This window comes from Sarcophilus harrisii, chromosome 2 (assembly GCF_902635505.1).
Source record: "Sarcophilus harrisii chromosome 2, mSarHar1.11, whole genome shotgun sequence".
Lineage (NCBI taxonomy): Eukaryota > Metazoa > Chordata > Mammalia > Dasyuromorphia > Dasyuridae > Sarcophilus > Sarcophilus harrisii.
In genome coordinates this window covers 129,715,689-129,732,570 of record NC_045427.1, presented here as the reverse complement: position 1 = coordinate 129,732,570, position 16,882 = coordinate 129,715,689, and the positions used below count along the sequence as shown (strand labels likewise).

The 16,882-nt window shown below is 36.0% G+C and overlaps 1 protein-coding gene across 1 annotated transcript; it reads left to right on the top strand.

Annotated features, from left to right (window-relative positions):
• The first annotated feature begins 510 nt into the window (after positions 1–510).
• Positions 511–16,581, top strand: CHRNA6 (cholinergic receptor nicotinic alpha 6 subunit). The gene is made up of 6 exons (XM_023494738.2): positions 511–751; positions 7,443–7,582; positions 11,297–11,341; positions 13,580–13,689; positions 13,800–14,772; positions 15,732–16,581. The coding sequence occupies exons 1-6, from the start codon at positions 673–675 to the stop codon at positions 15,861–15,863; spliced, it is 1,479 nt and encodes a 492-aa protein (XP_023350506.2). The 5' UTR covers positions 511–672; the 3' UTR covers positions 15,864–16,581.
• The last annotated feature ends 301 nt before the right edge of the window (positions 16,582–16,882 follow it).

Below are 16,882 nucleotides of genomic sequence, written 5' to 3'. Positions count from 1 at the left end.
GCTTAAGATCAGGTGGTTGTAGAGTGATGAGTGATTTGACCATGGAACTCTCTGAGACCACTAGAGATTATTAGCGGAGGGATTATCCACCCCAATGGAACTGTGAATTTATATTTGCTAAAGAATTTATGAAAGGCTTTCAAAAATGCATGTTGAAAAACAGAAGATTTCCTCTTAAGTCTTTAGTTAAAATTTCCTCAGGAAAGCTTGTGAGTTAACTGAAAAACAATCAGAACTTCCTATTTCAGACTTGTACATACACTATGTGGTCAATAAATATCTATTAACTGATCACCTCCCTAGATGATTCGGAAAATGGAAGTCTGGCTATGTATTCCTCCTATAATCTTGCCTGCTTTATTCTGTAGCTCTTACTGCCTTCCTTCCCCATCCAGGCACTAAAGGAGAGCCAGGGTGACTGGAAACGTGATGAGTCATCTGACATCAGTTTGATTCACTTTTTTTGATGCTGCCCTCAATGAGAGCTTCACTCTCTGAAATCAGAGACAACTGTGTGTGTTTTATAAATGTTATGATTTCCAAGGAGGCAGTGGGGGTTTATAGTCAGTCTGCTTGGAGTAGGGCTGTTGGATGATTTGGTACAAGTAGCTGTCTGCCATTCCTCAGTCATATATCTTTACCTAGAAAGAGAATTCAGAGAGTGCTTTGATAATGCTGATGGATACGTGGCAGATGTGCCTGCTCTCTGGTCTGTATCTCTGGTTGTACGTATTCATATCTTTCTTTAAAGGTAGGTTTGGATTAACCCTCTTTGTTTCATGACCCTGGTTTCAAACAAATGTATTTAATCTCTCCTTTCTCTAGATGTTTTATTTATACATAGATGAATGAAGCATTTAAAAATTTAGTATGTTACAATTTAAGCAAAACAATTATCATTGCTGTATCTATTGCCAAATATGTATTAGTTTCTATTAATTAGCCAAATGTTGGGACAGAATTGGGGAAAACTGTAATATCTAATGGAATAGTATGATTATTGCTTTTCTAGTTTTAATTTTCTTTTTAAAAAGCTTTATTTTCTGGGAATATAGCGCTGAGAGGATGATTAATTCCAAGAGTTAAAAACCACAGGCTAGGAATGACGTTTCCTATTGATGTCTCTCATGGGATATATTTGCTGCTGGTCTGATTTTAGTTCTTGTTAAAAACTATTATCCAGTTGTCACTCAATCAGTTTTGTGCATGATCATCTGTGTTCGAAGTCCTTCACCCTTACAAGGTGAAACTTTTTTTAAAGTTAAAAATTAGTAAAGAAAATGAATAGGATGCGATACAGCTGAGCCCAGCTGTAATCTCATGTGTTGCTAGATTTGCTGAGGAATGTCTGTTTCATACCAATAGAGGTTTCCTACAGTCTTGTAGAGAAAAAGATGTATTTGCTCTAAGTAATCATGAGTTTCCCTTTTCTTCTAATTTCCAACTTGGAAACTTCATCCTCATTATTACTTATGATGACAATAAAGAAAACACTGTATTTATAGAGTTTTTCTTTGTTTGGAAGTGCCTGATTCTTCACAGTTGGCAGGTTATCAGCTAGACTGTGATTATTGCTCATTTTATCAACAAACTTTATGAGCTTAAAAGTAAGGTTCCTTTTGAGTTATTTATTTTATATATATATGTATATATATATATGTGTGTAATCACATTGATAAATTCATAAAATAATAACGTGTAAAAATTACATTTCATAGGTTCATCTTAAAGGAGATTACTGAAAATTAATTAATCAAGCCAAAAGAAGAGCTAAAATGATTATTTGTTTTTTTGGTATATGATCTTTCATGTGTAGTAATGGATTTCCATCCATTAGTCATTCTCATAGTCAGGAATCCCTGGGTTCATGGAGGAGGACAGAAGTGGAAAGGAAGGGATGAAAAAAGGGGAAAGGAGATTAAAACAAGGGAAGGGAGAGGAGAAAGGGGAGAGGAGAGGAGGGAAGAAGAGAGGAGAAGAAATAAGGTGGGGGAAAGAGGAGAAAGGAGGGAGTGGAGAGGAGGCAAGAGAGAAGGGGAAGGAAGGTGAGAAGAGTGGAAAGGGGAAAAGTAAGGGAAGATGAAAAGAAAGGAAGGAAAGGGGAGAGGGAGGTAGAAAAGGGAGATGAGGGGAGGGGAAAGAGAGGAGGTACTTAATTTCTTAATACCTGTACTTAACTACTCAAGCATCTCTCAGTCAGAGTACCAGATCTGCATTGTTAGAGGGAATTTCCTCAGTGGGAATTTCTCATACTAATGAAATTTATAGATTCACACCACACACCCCATCCCCATCATGAAGACAGTAACTAAGAAATTTGATACATATTGGAAAAAATGCCTCTAACAATGAGCTTTTGAAACTACTGCTCAAAATAAGTAGATGTCAGGTTTTTTTAAAAATCTCTTTAGAAAATGTGTGTTTTTTAAAGTAATAACCCCTTCTGTATTTCCTTTTATTATTATTATTCTTGCAAAACTTCAAATTAATTGGATTTCAATGATAATTGTAAGAAGAAATGACATTTTAAGGTTCTGGTGAAATCACTTGTGACATTTTCTTTTTTTTATGACAGTATTAGATTGCCTTGCTAAGCTCTTTGTTTATTTTAAAAGCAAGTCAGCCTGAAGACAAGCAAAAGCAGGACTTTTCTATGAATAATAGAAATCTTGCCATTAGAACTTTTGTGAGCTATATATATAGTGTCTTAACTAGATAATCTGAGTTCTCTTAATCTCCTCTCCGTCTTCCCTCCTCTCTTAATTCCTTCCTCCAACCCCAAAATTCAGCCCACAAATAGCCAGACAAGGTAAGAGAAATAAATGGATGATGAATGGAAGGTAGGGGAAGGTTCTAGTTAAAAACATGGTAAACCAAGGTGAAATTCTGAGCTAAATTTTGTAACTGGCCCCAAATGCACACTGGGGTTTTAGTCCATTTGAAGGCTTTACAAGCATTACCCATTCCAAAGAAGAAAATTCTTAATTCATCTCCTCAGCTTTTTTGGCCCCAAGTCTTTCATTAAAACCATAAACATCAGAAAACATTCAATGAGCATCTACTCTAGGTGAGGCACTAAAATGCCACTATTGGATTTTAAAATCTAAACTGTGGGGTGACATTATAAGACTTTATTATGGTGCATACTATATCTTGTCCATGCTAATCAGATGATTACTCAGTCCATAAATCTTTATTTTTTTCCTTGCCATGTATCCAGTATGCTTCAGTTTTTCTTGGTTCTATGATCTTGTTACTGTTGATCTTTTCCCCACCAAATAAAGATTGTTACTTCTCTATTAGTTAGTTGTAGTTAGTCTTCATAGTTACCTTGGCCAAAATACTTCTCCCCTTTGTGATGGAGCCAGGGTGATGAGGACCTTCTTCAAACACGATTGGGCAGGCTGATCCTGAAATGAAAGCCCTACAGGGTCATTGGGTTCAAAGTCAAAGCCTTTTTGGCTTAGCAGCTGAAGGAGTTTATATTCTACAGGTACAGCCTTCAAGAATCCAGTTTTACCTCCATGCCTTTTCTGCCACAATTAATTAATGGAGAAGTAAGTGGAACTTGAGGGGAAATTGTATGCTAGTAGAAATAGTCTGATGAAAGAGATTTTCTTTTTCAAAGTATTAACAAAAGTATACTTTAAAAAGATTAGGATTTATGATTACCCAAATAACCTCTGTTTGCTTCAGTTTCTTCATCTGCAAAATGGAGATCATAATAGTATCCATCTCCAAGGTTGTTGTGAGAATCAAATGAAATAATAATTTTAAAGTGCCTAGTACAGGGCCAGCCAGATGGCACAGTGGATAGAGCACCAGCCTTGAAGTCAGGAGGACCTGAGTTAAAATCTGGCCTCAGACACTTAACATTTCTTACCTGTGTGACCCTGGCAAGTCACTTAACCCCAACTGCCTCATAAAAAAGAATTAATAATAAAAAAAAGATGCTTAATACAGTGCCTAGTACATGGTAAGTCTTACATAAATGTTCCTTGATGTTATTATTAAGAAGACACTAATCTTGTTTATAGTGATCTTATAATGTAGTTGTGGAAACAAGACATGTATACATAGAAATGATAACTAATAACAGAATTTTGTTGTTATTGTAATATTTCAGTTATGCTTGACTCCTTATGACCACATTTGGGGTTTTCTTGGCAAGGATACTGGAGTTGTTTGCTTTTTCCTTCTCCAGCCCATTTTATAGATGAGGAACAGGGTTAAGTGACTTGCACAGGGTGACACACCTAGTAAATATTCAGGCCAGTCCTGAACTCAGATCAGCCCTATATCTACTATACCACCCAGATGCCCTAATAACATAAAGCCATATAAAACTTTTGACTATCTGCTAAATGACTGGTTAGCAAGTGCTATTTTTATTTGGAGAAGAGATTGCTCTGGGCTGGAATGGTCAAGAAAGACTTCTCAGAAAATGAAGAACTTGAACATGGTTCTGAGAGATGGTTAGGATTCAGATTCAGAATGGATTGTAAAAGTGAAGAGTGACAGAGATGATAGAAAGTACAAGACTAGACAAGATATTAAACCTGTTTCCTGATCTCTAAAATGAGCTTTTTGAACCAGATGAGAACCCTTTTATTCTGAAATCTCTACAATGCCATGGTTGAAGGAAGTGAATAAATCATTTTGGCTAGAGAGACGAATTTGTGTACAGTGATAGAATAACAGTTTGGAAAGATAAATTGGACATGGATTATGAAGGGCTTTGAATGCAAGGGAGCTTAATAAAAATGTAATATCTGACATTAACATGCTGTTCTGAAATTTATATAAATTATCAAATTTTAATCACAATCACATCATCACTGAAGATCAAAGTTGGAAGAGATCTCAGAAGTCATGTAGCTCAACCTATCCATGAGCATGAATTCCTTTCACAACATAAAATGATGGGATTATACATTCAGAGCTAGAAGGGATTTCAGAGATTATCCATAAAATGATGGGATTATACATTTAGAGCTAGAAGGGATCTCAGAGGTTATCCATTAATTTTTAGATGAGGAAACTGAGGGATACCAGAGAAATTGTGACTTGCCAAGATAAGAAACAGAAGTAAAATTTGGATGCAGGTCTGCTGCTTTCTAATCCAGCTGTCTTTTACATCATATATGGTCATTCAGCCTTTGCTTGAGATACTGCATTAAGGGGGAATTCAGTATTTCCTAAGATGGCCAATTACAATTGTAGAGTTCTGTAAGAGTGAGGAAGTTAACTGCACCTTATATTAAGTCTGAATTTGTCTATATGTGGCTTTATCTCATTGTTCTCCAACTTATGTCCTCTAGGCAAAATAGAAGCAACCTAATCTTTCTTCCATGAGATGACTCTTTACACTCCCTCTAAATGGACTTTTTTATTTTTCTGGCTAAATATCCCATTTCTTCTTTGATCCTTATATAACATGAACCTGATGATATTCATGATCCTGATTACTCCACGCTAGGCATTTTCTAGCTTACCTACGTCCTCCCTAAAACATGATGCTCCAGAGGCAGGCTGCCCAAGTAAATGGATTATCCATCACTTCTCTAGTTTTGGACACCATGCCTCTCTTATTTCAGTGTAACATCCTATTAACTTTCTCTACTGCCCTGTCACACTAATAATTCATATTAGGTGTGCAGTCCACTAAAATGTTCACATCATTTTCAGACTGGCGGCTCTCTGGATACCTTTCCCATATGATATGTCTGTAAAATTGAATTTATGAATCTGTGTTAAGTAAGATTTAATTTCATAATTTTTTCTCATTTGATTTGGACTCAGGTTCTAACCTGTATCAAAAAGAATCAAAGGTTCTTTTGAATACCAACTCATCATCTAGCAAGTTTACTATACAGTTTTGTGTAGTGGAGAAGGTGGAGAAATAAGGTATTTCAATCCATTTTTCAAGTCACTGATGTTTCAGACCCCACCCAACAGCAGAGCATACCCTGGAATAATTCACTAGCATCCCTATTTCCTTTTCAAGCTCTCAGAGCGTTGGGTTGTCACCCAGTTCTTTGGTTTTTCCTTTTTGTTTTCATATTCAATTCAATTATAAAATATTTTCTAAGCATCTTCAGTATGTGCAAAACATGATGCTAGGTATTAGGGATGAAAGACAAAAATACAACAAAACAAAAAGTCTCTGTCCTCAAAAAGCTTACATTCTACTGAAAGAATAAACAAATATGCATATAAGTAAATACAAAATCTTTTCAAAATATATGCAATATAAAGGAGGAAGGTACTAATAACTGAGGGAATCAGGAAAGGGCTTTTATTTTAGGAGTTGAGATTGAAGATGAGGTTTAAGGGGAGTCCTAGAAGGCCCATAAAGTGACTTTCCCCATATAACACTGTCAACTTAATTCATATCTTTTGACTTTGAGATCCAGTGTATTTTTTCCACTACAGTATTTTTTTTCCGACAGTCTAAATAATGGTTCACTGACATCTTCCTAACATGAGCATTAAACTTTGGTAATTATTTGACCATCAATATTCCCTTTCTTTAGAGAAGGGGACCATCACCTCTCTTATTGAAGGTGGGTAGTGTATTTCATCATTGATTTGCTAGAATTGTGGTTTGTCATTGTATTGATCTAACCTGGTGGCATTCTGCAAAAGGAAATTATGTTCTGAGTTCTTGAAAATTAAGCAATGACTCATCATTTCAGAAATATCAAAGAGGGAATTTCTGCATCAACAGAGTCTAGGGTTCTATAAAATATTTTCCATTCAATGGAAAAATTGTTGTAGTAAAAAGTATGGCTTTAAAATAACTGTATGGACATGTATACATATATTGTATTTAACTTATACTTTAACATATTTAACATGTATTGGTCAACCTGCCATCTGGGGGAGGGGGTGGGGGGAAGAAGGGGAAAAGTTGGAACAAAAGGTTTTGCAACTGTCAATGCTGAAAAATTACCCATGCATATATCTTGTAAAATAAAAAGCTATTTAAAAAAAAGTATGGCTTTAATAGTCTTAAAGGGTCAGAAGATGTGGCCAAGAAACTTTAACTATGAAAAAATACTCATCATTAAAAAAACAATAGTGCAGGTAGAGATATTTTGAAAGAAATTTGTAGACTGCTTCCAAACTCATCAACATATTTAAACGCTGTATTTAGCACCAAGATGACTGTTATTTTCAAGATAGAATTGTAAAACTCTTGCTGCTACAGATGTGCCCTCCCAAACTCTGAAATTTTCAGGCAAAAGCAAGTTGTTTCAGAAGCTATTTTGAAAAACTTTGCATCGATTGGACTTTTAACCACAAAAGTTTTATACAATGCCTTACTTAAGTTAACCCCCATTTTGTAATATCCTCTGGGATCTTCTGTTTATGCATGGGACTATTTTACTTTGAAAGCTTGTAAAATACGGTATTTTCCTTTGTTTGGGCCAATGCAGGTTGTAGCACTTGTGAGTCCGAAGAACGCTTGTTTCATAAGCTGTTTTCTCATTATAACCAGTTTATCAGACCCGTAGAAAATGTGTCTGATCCTGTCACAGTGTATTTTGAAGTGGAAATCACCCAGCTGGCTAATGTGGTAAGTGACATTGAAGGAAATAAACTTTTACTTAGAGCTTGGATCTGTTCTAGCACTTTATCACTAAAGAGCTTAAAGTATTATCCAGATGTTATCACAACTTATTTAAGAAGTGTAAGTATCAAAACTTGCTTCCCTTTCTTTTGTACTTGAAAGCTTTATGAGAGCACCTTCCACAACCTTCCTTGAGGTAGAAACTGCAAATATTATTATTTCCATTTTACAGATGAAGAAATGGAATTTCAGAGAGATGGAATGACTTACAGTCACACAGTTTATAAATAGTGGAATTAGGATTTGAATTCAAGTTCTAAAACCCATGCTCATTGCATTATGCTGAACTATAATATGAGACTAATTTTCTATTAGATTATACAATAGAGTTATTGTCCTTCAGAGTTATCTTAGGATTCTATATGACTACTGTAATAAGGCAGCAAGGTGACCTTGTACACTTCTCTCACTTAAATCCAATTCACTTGCATGTCATGACATCACCCCCTGACGTCATGGTCCTCTTCCAGAACCAAAGACCACCAACAGCAATTGTGTAGTGGAGAGAACACAGGATTTGGAGTCAAGAAATCTGGATTCAAATCCAGCCTCAGATATTTGCTAGTGTGTGAACCTGGGTAAGTCACTTAACCTTGTTTGCCTCAGTTTTGCCTCATTTGCAAAATGAACTAGAAAAGGAAATGGCAAGCCGCTCCAGTATCTTTGCCAAGAAAATCCCAAATGGGAATTGGACACGACTGAAATGAATGAACAACAGCAACAAGAAACATGGGTTTGAGTTCCACTTTTGACAATTGTGACACTGAGTATTTCTCAAGTCCCTCATCCGTAAGGTAAGAGAGATGGATTGGATCAGTGAATAGAAACAGGGCCATTAAATTATACATAAAGCTCCCTAAGTCATGTGGACCTAGAAAACCACATATTAACATCACCTGTGTTCTATTATTTTTACTTATCTTGTTAATTATTTCTCAATTACATTTGAATCTAGTTTATAATATTCAGGAATATTGTGGACTCTGCGTTTGACACCAGAGGACTAGATAAGTTCTCTTGTATCTCCCTTCATAAGGCTGTGGTGAGACTCAGATTTTTGGCAACTCTAAAGCATAACATAGGATATCCCAAAAATGTTAGTCAGCTGCAGTAAGTATGGCAAGCCACACTAAGCCTTTTGGCTTAGTTTTTTATTGTGTTAATTGTTGGTATAATGGGTAGTAAAGAAAAGATCACTTAGCTTCAGAATGATCTCATCCAGTCTAAGAAAGCATACCAGATTCATCCATTCAAAGAAACACAAACTTTTAAGTATGTAAAGTAGTATAAGTGAGTCATGGGTTTTTTGTTGTTCTTGTTGTTGTTTTGTTTTTTGTTTTCTCTTCTAAAAGCTGATACTTTAGTGAGAAAGACCTTGACACAAATAACTATGACACAAGGCAGGAAGGGATCAGTGTCTTATGAGTGAGAAAGAAATTGCATAATGAAAAACTTCAATATTTATAGATTACCTTTATCCCTGGAGACAAGGTATAATTTCTTTGTTGTTTGATTTTTACTTAGTGGTAGGTAGGATAGTATAGTGGAAAGAGTACAGGATTTAGAGAAACAAAAAAGCATACAAACCCAGGCTCAGCTATACTATAGGTAAGTTACTTTTCTTGGGGTCTTGGTCTCCTTCTCGTTAATGAGAAAACTGGACTAAGGAAATTGGGGATATCTACCCCAAGCATGTGAAGATGAGTAGTTGAGAACAATTTATTCCAATGGCCATGAAGGTGATTTAAACAAGTTCTGTGCAGTGCTCAGAGCTTGGTCAGACATTGAAGACTCCAAGGTCATCCACTACATCTTGGGCGATTGCCAACTGTTTTGACTTTTGTCATACCACTGGACTTTGATGATTCTGGAAGAGAGAGGGAGGCTTATGACTTTATGCAATCTGCTTCACTTAAATCCAGTTCATGAATGAGTCAAAACATCACCCCATGATATCAGGGTCTTCTTAAACAAAGGACAAACAATAGAATTGCGTTAAGGTTCTTTCCAGCCCTAAATCTATGATCTGTGATATCAGTACCAAATGCTTATATCAAATGGGTTTATATATTCCTTGAAGGAATTTAAAATTTTAAACTACGTGGTACAGTAGAAAGAGACCTGTGTTCAAATCCAGCCTCTGACATTTACTAGGTATATGACCCTGGCCATTTGACTATTATCTGTTTTGTCCCTATCTGAAAATGGGAATAAGAATATTTCCCAGGATTGTTGTGATGATAAAATGAAAATCAAAGTACTATATAAATACTAGTTATTATTGTTGTTGTTCAGTAGTTTCAATCATGTTTGTGACCTCTTTGTGACTCTTTGTGACCTCATTTGGATTTTTTTTGGGGCAAAGATACTGGCAAGTTTTGCTATTTCCTTCCTCAGATCCTTTTACAGGTGAGGGAACTAAGACAAACAGAAATGACTTGCTCAGGGTCATAGAGTATCAGTTTGAACTCAGGAGGAGTCTTCCTGATTTTAAGTCCAGCGCTCTACTGCACTAGCTAGCTGTCCTCACTTATTATCATTATTATTAGTAGTATTTGAGTATGGAATTTCTAGTTTTTGTCACTAAAGTTAGTTGCTTATTCTTAGAGAATTAAAAAAGTTTGGACCCCATTAGGAACAACTTGCTCCTTTTTTTGTTAGGGTAGGGGAGGTTGATTACTCCTTCTACTCTGAGTCCAGTGCACCAATGGAAAAAAAGAACCTTTTTTACCTTAACTGTTTGGGAGAAATACTCAATAAACTTTTATTATATATTGACTCTATGCAACCCATTGTACTAAGTACAATTACTTAGGGGACACCAAGAAACATGTGACAAGGTCTTTATCTTCAAGAAACTTCCTGTCTACTTGGAACTGAGACATAGAATATAAGAAGCAACTATTAATATAAGGTAGTATATGATAAATAACAGTAATAACAGATTTAAAAATACTACTTAAAATTTTTCAAAGAACTTTGAGCACATTATCTCATTTGATTCTCACAACAACTTTGTGAGGTAGGCAGGGCAAGTATTATTATCATCATTTGACAGATGAAGAAACTGATATTTAGAAAGGTTAATAATAGTTTCAGATTAAATGTCTTGCCTTGAGATCACATGATTACCAAATGACAGAACTGGAATTAGGACCCATTTTCATCCTAGTCCAACACACTCTCCAGAACACTAATAAGTAGATAGGGAAGTGAAGCATTTGTTAAGGGCTTATCCTGTGTCAGTTGCTATGCAATATAGATACAGTAAATATTAGAGAAATTTGTAGAAGGGAGAGAGCCCTGTGGGCTGGACTAGGCTGGTCAGGAAAAGCAACACTGAAGATCTGGGTTTAAACCTGCTGTATCATCATATTTCCTTTCAGAGCCAGCGGGGCTAGGGCTACCCTTACAGGGAGGCTAATGGGACAGAGTCCAAGAAAATTGGACTGTATATGTGTCTTTTTTCTGACTATATGTCTACCACAATAAAATATAAGTAGGTTTTGTACGATTTTTAATTTTATTCATGACTCTTCATTCTATTTACTATAGATAATACAGTGTTGATTGTTTTGGGGTCCTAATTCTTATGCTTATATGCATCTGTGTTCAATAGCATTTGTGATAACATGAAGGTTATTATCATTTTTCTTGTAGGATGAAGTTAATCAGATCATGGAAACCAATCTGTGGCTGCGCCATGTAGGTATCTAGGTTATTCATCTATCTGTTTCTCTCTGGATTAGTAATGTCTGCTCTCTGAAATCCATTGACCCTCTCTATTCCTGACTTTCTACACCAACAAAATATTCTGCTATCCATAATTTCACCTTAAAAAACCCTTAAATGTCATATATGGTGATATCTGGTTTAATATGAATTTTATACAAGAGGATCTATATCAGCTCTAGTTCTAATGCTTCATCCTACATGAAAACTTTTGTGATCCCCCCAGTTGTGAGCACTCTCCCTGATCCTTCTGCCCTCTCTAAATTACTTTCTATATATTTTATATTTGAGCAGCTAGGTGACACAGAGGAATGGGCTGATAATCACAAAGACTTGAGTTCAAATGTGCCCTCAGACACTTACTGTGTGACCCTGGACAAGTCACTTCACCCTGTTTGCCTCAGTTTTCTCCTGTAAAATGAGCTGGAGAAGGAAATGACAAACCATTTTAGTATCTTTGTCAAGAAAATCCCAAATATGGGTCATGAAAAATTAGAAGTGATTGAAATAACTGAATAACAACAAATGTTTTGTATTCATTTATCTATGTATCTGTTTTTACTTTCCTAGTCAAAAGAATATAAACACTTTGAGAGGAGAAATATTTTTTGTCTTTATAATCCTAGAATCTTGTATGGTTGTCTGCCCATGATGGGTACTTCATAAATGCTGATTAAATTGAATTGAATTAAATACATAGTTTCTCTTATTTATTCCTAGTCAGGAGACTTGAGTTCAAATTCCATCTCTGATATTGAATGATATTGGGCAGGTAACTTAACCTCTCTGTCCTCATTAGTAAAACTAAGGGGGTTCACCTAGATGACTTCTAAAGTCCCACTCAACTCTAAACCCTTTGGGATTTTTTTTATGTGTTCTGATGTTCACCCTCAGCCTGAGTTCCTAAAACTGTCTTGGATCTTTTTGATTCTTGAGCTTCTTCCCAGTTTTACCATATTAGGCTTAGTGACAGACAGTCAGCCACTGAAGTTAAAAAGATGCGCTGTAAGTGGTTCCCTTCCTTTTGGTACTTAACATCCTTCTTGAATAGTTCAAGACAACAACAAGCACATATGACTGACCTTTTTCATTGGCCTAAAAAAAAAAAATGATCACTCTCAAATATAGATTGTACCTAGATTTCTGAAAGGAAAAACACACACACACATATCAAGAATTACTAAAAATGCAATTATAAAATGAATTCAGATTTTTATAAGCCAGATTTGTAGAAAAGGCATAATCTGTATTTGGTGCAACATTATTGACTCAACATCAGTAGAATCATATGAATCATAGGACCAAGGAAGGAACTTAAGAGATCACCTAATCTAGCCTCTTCATTTTAAAAATGAGCAAATTGAAACATGAAAGAGAAGAGAGATCAGAGAGATAATAAGTAGCAAAGCTGGGACTGTTGCACTATTTTTCAAGTAGTAGTGTATATTTTGTTTATTAGACATACTTTTTTTTTTAAAACCTGATTTTACTTGTAATCTGTAACATGTATTTGTGATGACCATCCAGTTTTCAGTGGGTCATGGGAAAAGGGTAAAAAAAAGTATAATTCTTGGAAGAATGATTAGACATAGTCTGCATAACTCCAAAGATTAGAATGAGAACAAATTAATACATGAAAGAGCTTTCCACAAGTACAACAGTCTCTGGAAATGGACTGACCTTTGTGGGGAATATTTTTCCCATCACTCCAGTTGTTGTTCAGTTGTATCCAACTCTTTGTGATACTATTTGGAGTTTTCTTGCTGAGGATACTAGAACAGCTTGCCATTTTTTTTCTCCAGATCATTTTACAGATGAGGAAACTGAGTCAAATAGGGTTAAGTGACTTGCCCAGGATCACACAGCTAGTAAGTGACTGAGGCTGGATTTGAACTCATGGAAATGAGTTTCCCCTGATTCCAGTCTTGGTATTCTATCCATTGTGCTGCTTAGTTCCCCAAAAGCTGAATGATCATCTGTCAGGGATGTCAGGAGAATTCCTATTTATCATATTCCCAGGTAATTCAGACCATGGCATTTTAATAGAGATGAATTTCCTTTCCAAGAACTCGCTTGAACCTATTAGCATCCAGACACAAATACATACTATTTGTGTTAATACTTCTGGACCACAGTGGAAATAAAAGTGATTTTGATGCTGGAAGAAAGTTTCTGAACAACTAACATGAAAAGTACCACGTTCTCTTTTAGATCTGGAATGATTACAAATTACGTTGGGATCCAGCAGAATATGATGGAATTGAATTGCTTCGCGTCCCTGCTGACAAAATTTGGAAGCCTGATATTGTTCTCTATAACAAGTAAGACATGATTCTCTTTCCCTTTCAAAAAAAATAACTCTATATTATCTTCAATTTAGTCCCACATCACCAAAGACCTCATTGCTGATGTTGCCTGGCTTCATTTTCAGTGCTGTTGGAGATTTTCAAGTTGAAGGCAAGACAAAAGCCCTTCTTAAATATGATGGCATGATAAGCTGGACCCCACCAGCTATTTTCAAGAGTTCTTGTCCTATGGATATCACCTTTTTCCCTTTTGATCATCAGAACTGTTCCTTGAAATTTGGCTCCTGGACATATGACAAAGCAAAAATTGATCTTTTAATCATTGGCTCGAAAGTGGATATGAATGATTTTTGGGAAAATAGTGAATGGGAGATAGTTGATGCTTCTGGCTATAAGCATGACATAAAATACAACTGTTGTGAAGAGATCTATACAGATATTACCTATTCCTTTTACATTAGGAGACTACCAATGTTTTATACAATTAACTTGATAATCCCTTGTCTCTTCATTTCATTTCTGACAGTTTTAGTATTTTACCTGCCCTCTGACTGTGGAGAAAAGGTGACACTTTGTATCTCAGTTCTGCTCTCTCTGACTGTGTTTCTGCTTGTAATCACAGAAACTATTCCTTCTACTTCCCTTGTAATTCCTCTGGTTGGTGAATACTTGTTATTCACAATGATTTTTGTGACACTGTCCATTGTAGTGACAGTGTTTGTATTAAACATTCATTATCGGACTCCTACAACACACACAATGCCGAAGTGGGTCAAAACGGTTTTCCTCCAGATGTTACCCAAAATCCTAATGATGAGGAGGCCTCTGGAAAAGCAAAGAGAGAAACATTCTGATAAAAATTCAAAAGGGCTTTCCAAGATCACATTTCCTGAATGTGAAGATCCTAAATTATTTGAGGAACAGGAATGTTGCCACTGTAACAAGTCCAATGAGCCAGCTACTAACAAGAAGAGATTAAGTTATCAGTCTTTAAAATGGATGACAGAACATTTGGAGTATTCATCTGAAGTCAGAGATGTAATTGATAGTGTCCAATTCATAGCAGAAAACATGAGGAACCAAAATGAAACAAAAGAGGTAAATGCATGACTTGTGTGTGTGTGTGTGTGTGTGTGTGTGTATTTATAACAGGTTGTATGTGTGTGTTTATGTGTGTGTGTGTGTGTGTGTGTATATATATATATATATATATATATATATATATATATATATACATATATAGTTAAGCAAAACAAATTTGGAAATTAGTCATTTCCCCTTGCATCTTGTCCCTAGTGCCTCAATCTGTACTTTAAGTCTATCATCACTTCTCTGGAGTTGGGTAGTAAATGCAAGACTTTTTTAACTGATAAGACTCTCACTTAACACATCACTGTTAGCACTGCAAGAACGGTAGCAAGAAGGAGGCAGTTACAACCAGTAACCTCAGGGGTTCTAATCTCTCCTACAATGGGGCTTCCTGCAACCAATACACACACACACACACACACACACACACACACACACACACACACACGGCTTCTACCGTTAGTGTTTTGAAATTAGCTCTCATTTTATTATGTGCAGAATCGTACTTGGAGGAAGGAAAGAGAAGGGAGCTCATCCCAGCGAAAAAATGAGATTCTTATGTCATACCCTTTATGTCTGTGGGATTGAAAGTATTGTTCTATGGAAGATTGTGAATTCCTGACAGCAAAGTCAAATCACAGGGCACAGAGAAACTCAAAAGTATTGTCTGTGATGAATCTGCTGACTTAGATTTCCAAAGTCTGACAATATAAAAAACTAACTATGGAGTTGCCATTTTCCCCTTAAATCATGTTGGTATCAGAGATCAGAGACTCTGATAATCACTATTTATCTTTTTTTTTATTAGTCAGAAGTATGAAATATTCAGCAGGAGTCCTAGACATACAAGGCCACTGAGGAAAGGCAGTAAAAACAGATCATATTCTCTAAGCTGTCTTTATATTTAAACAACAACAACAACAACAACAACAACAACAACAATTCATTTTTCTTTGTTTGGATTTCAGGTGGAAGATGACTGGAAATATGTGGCCATGGTAGTAGACCGAGTATTTCTTTGGGTGTTTATAATTGTCTGTGTATTTGGAACAGCAGGATTATTTCTACAACCACTTACTGGGAACACTGTGAAGTCTTAGCTCTATCTGATCTCCTTTTTTTCCCTCCCCTTTGAAATGTCAGTATTAACTTCACACAAGGAAAAGGAGATGAAACAATCCCCCAAACCCCAGAACACATATATCCTCTTTCCCTCCACATCCTTCCTGCCCTGGCTCCATTAATTAGGGAAATCTATTAGCTTGAGAGAGGTGACTCTCCTAGTTGGAAGGTCCTTTTATGCCACAGTCCTTTGTGGCAGTGGGACCAAAAGACAGAACTCTGACCTGCTGTGGTCTGGGCTGTACTGAATTTGTGCTGCTTCTCATTGTTCTGTTTCAGGGACTAGATTTGATCCATACTATATCTGAACCACATCACATCAAGCAGTGTTCTTTTGGGGTTCTAGCATAGCTATTGCTGCCTGTCAATGTTGTAACACTTTCTGGTGCTGAAATCACCCATTTACCCTTCCTGAAGATTATAAGACTTGTGAAATATTGTCAACTATGTTGCTCTATGCACATTCCTACAATGTGATTCAAATAACTTAGTAGTACACAGTAAACTAACAGGCAAAACCTAGGGATGGGTAGATTTCTTCTTTGGATTTATTATCCATTCATTCAACACCTTTCATTCACTCACTGAATACCTGGTATAGATGAAACACAATGTTGGGCCCAAAGAGGGACAGCAAGAGGGATAATCAACCTACTATATGCCAAGTACTTTGCTAGGTGCTGAGGATACAAAGACAAAAATAAAATAGTCCTGCCTCCATTAATGGAGACATATGAATAAATGAACATATATATACATATATGCATTCATATGTGTGTACATATATATATATATTATACAGGGTAATTAGCAGGAATCACAGATCGCTTGAGTAATAGTTCATATATGGCATCTTATCTTTCAAAAGCCTTTTCATATACATTATTTCACTTCACAATGACTTTGTGAGGCAGGTGGTACTGATACCGCATTTGTGCAGATGGGAAGAATGAAGATAATGGTAGTTAAGGCTGTTTGCTCAAGGCAGAGAAACAAT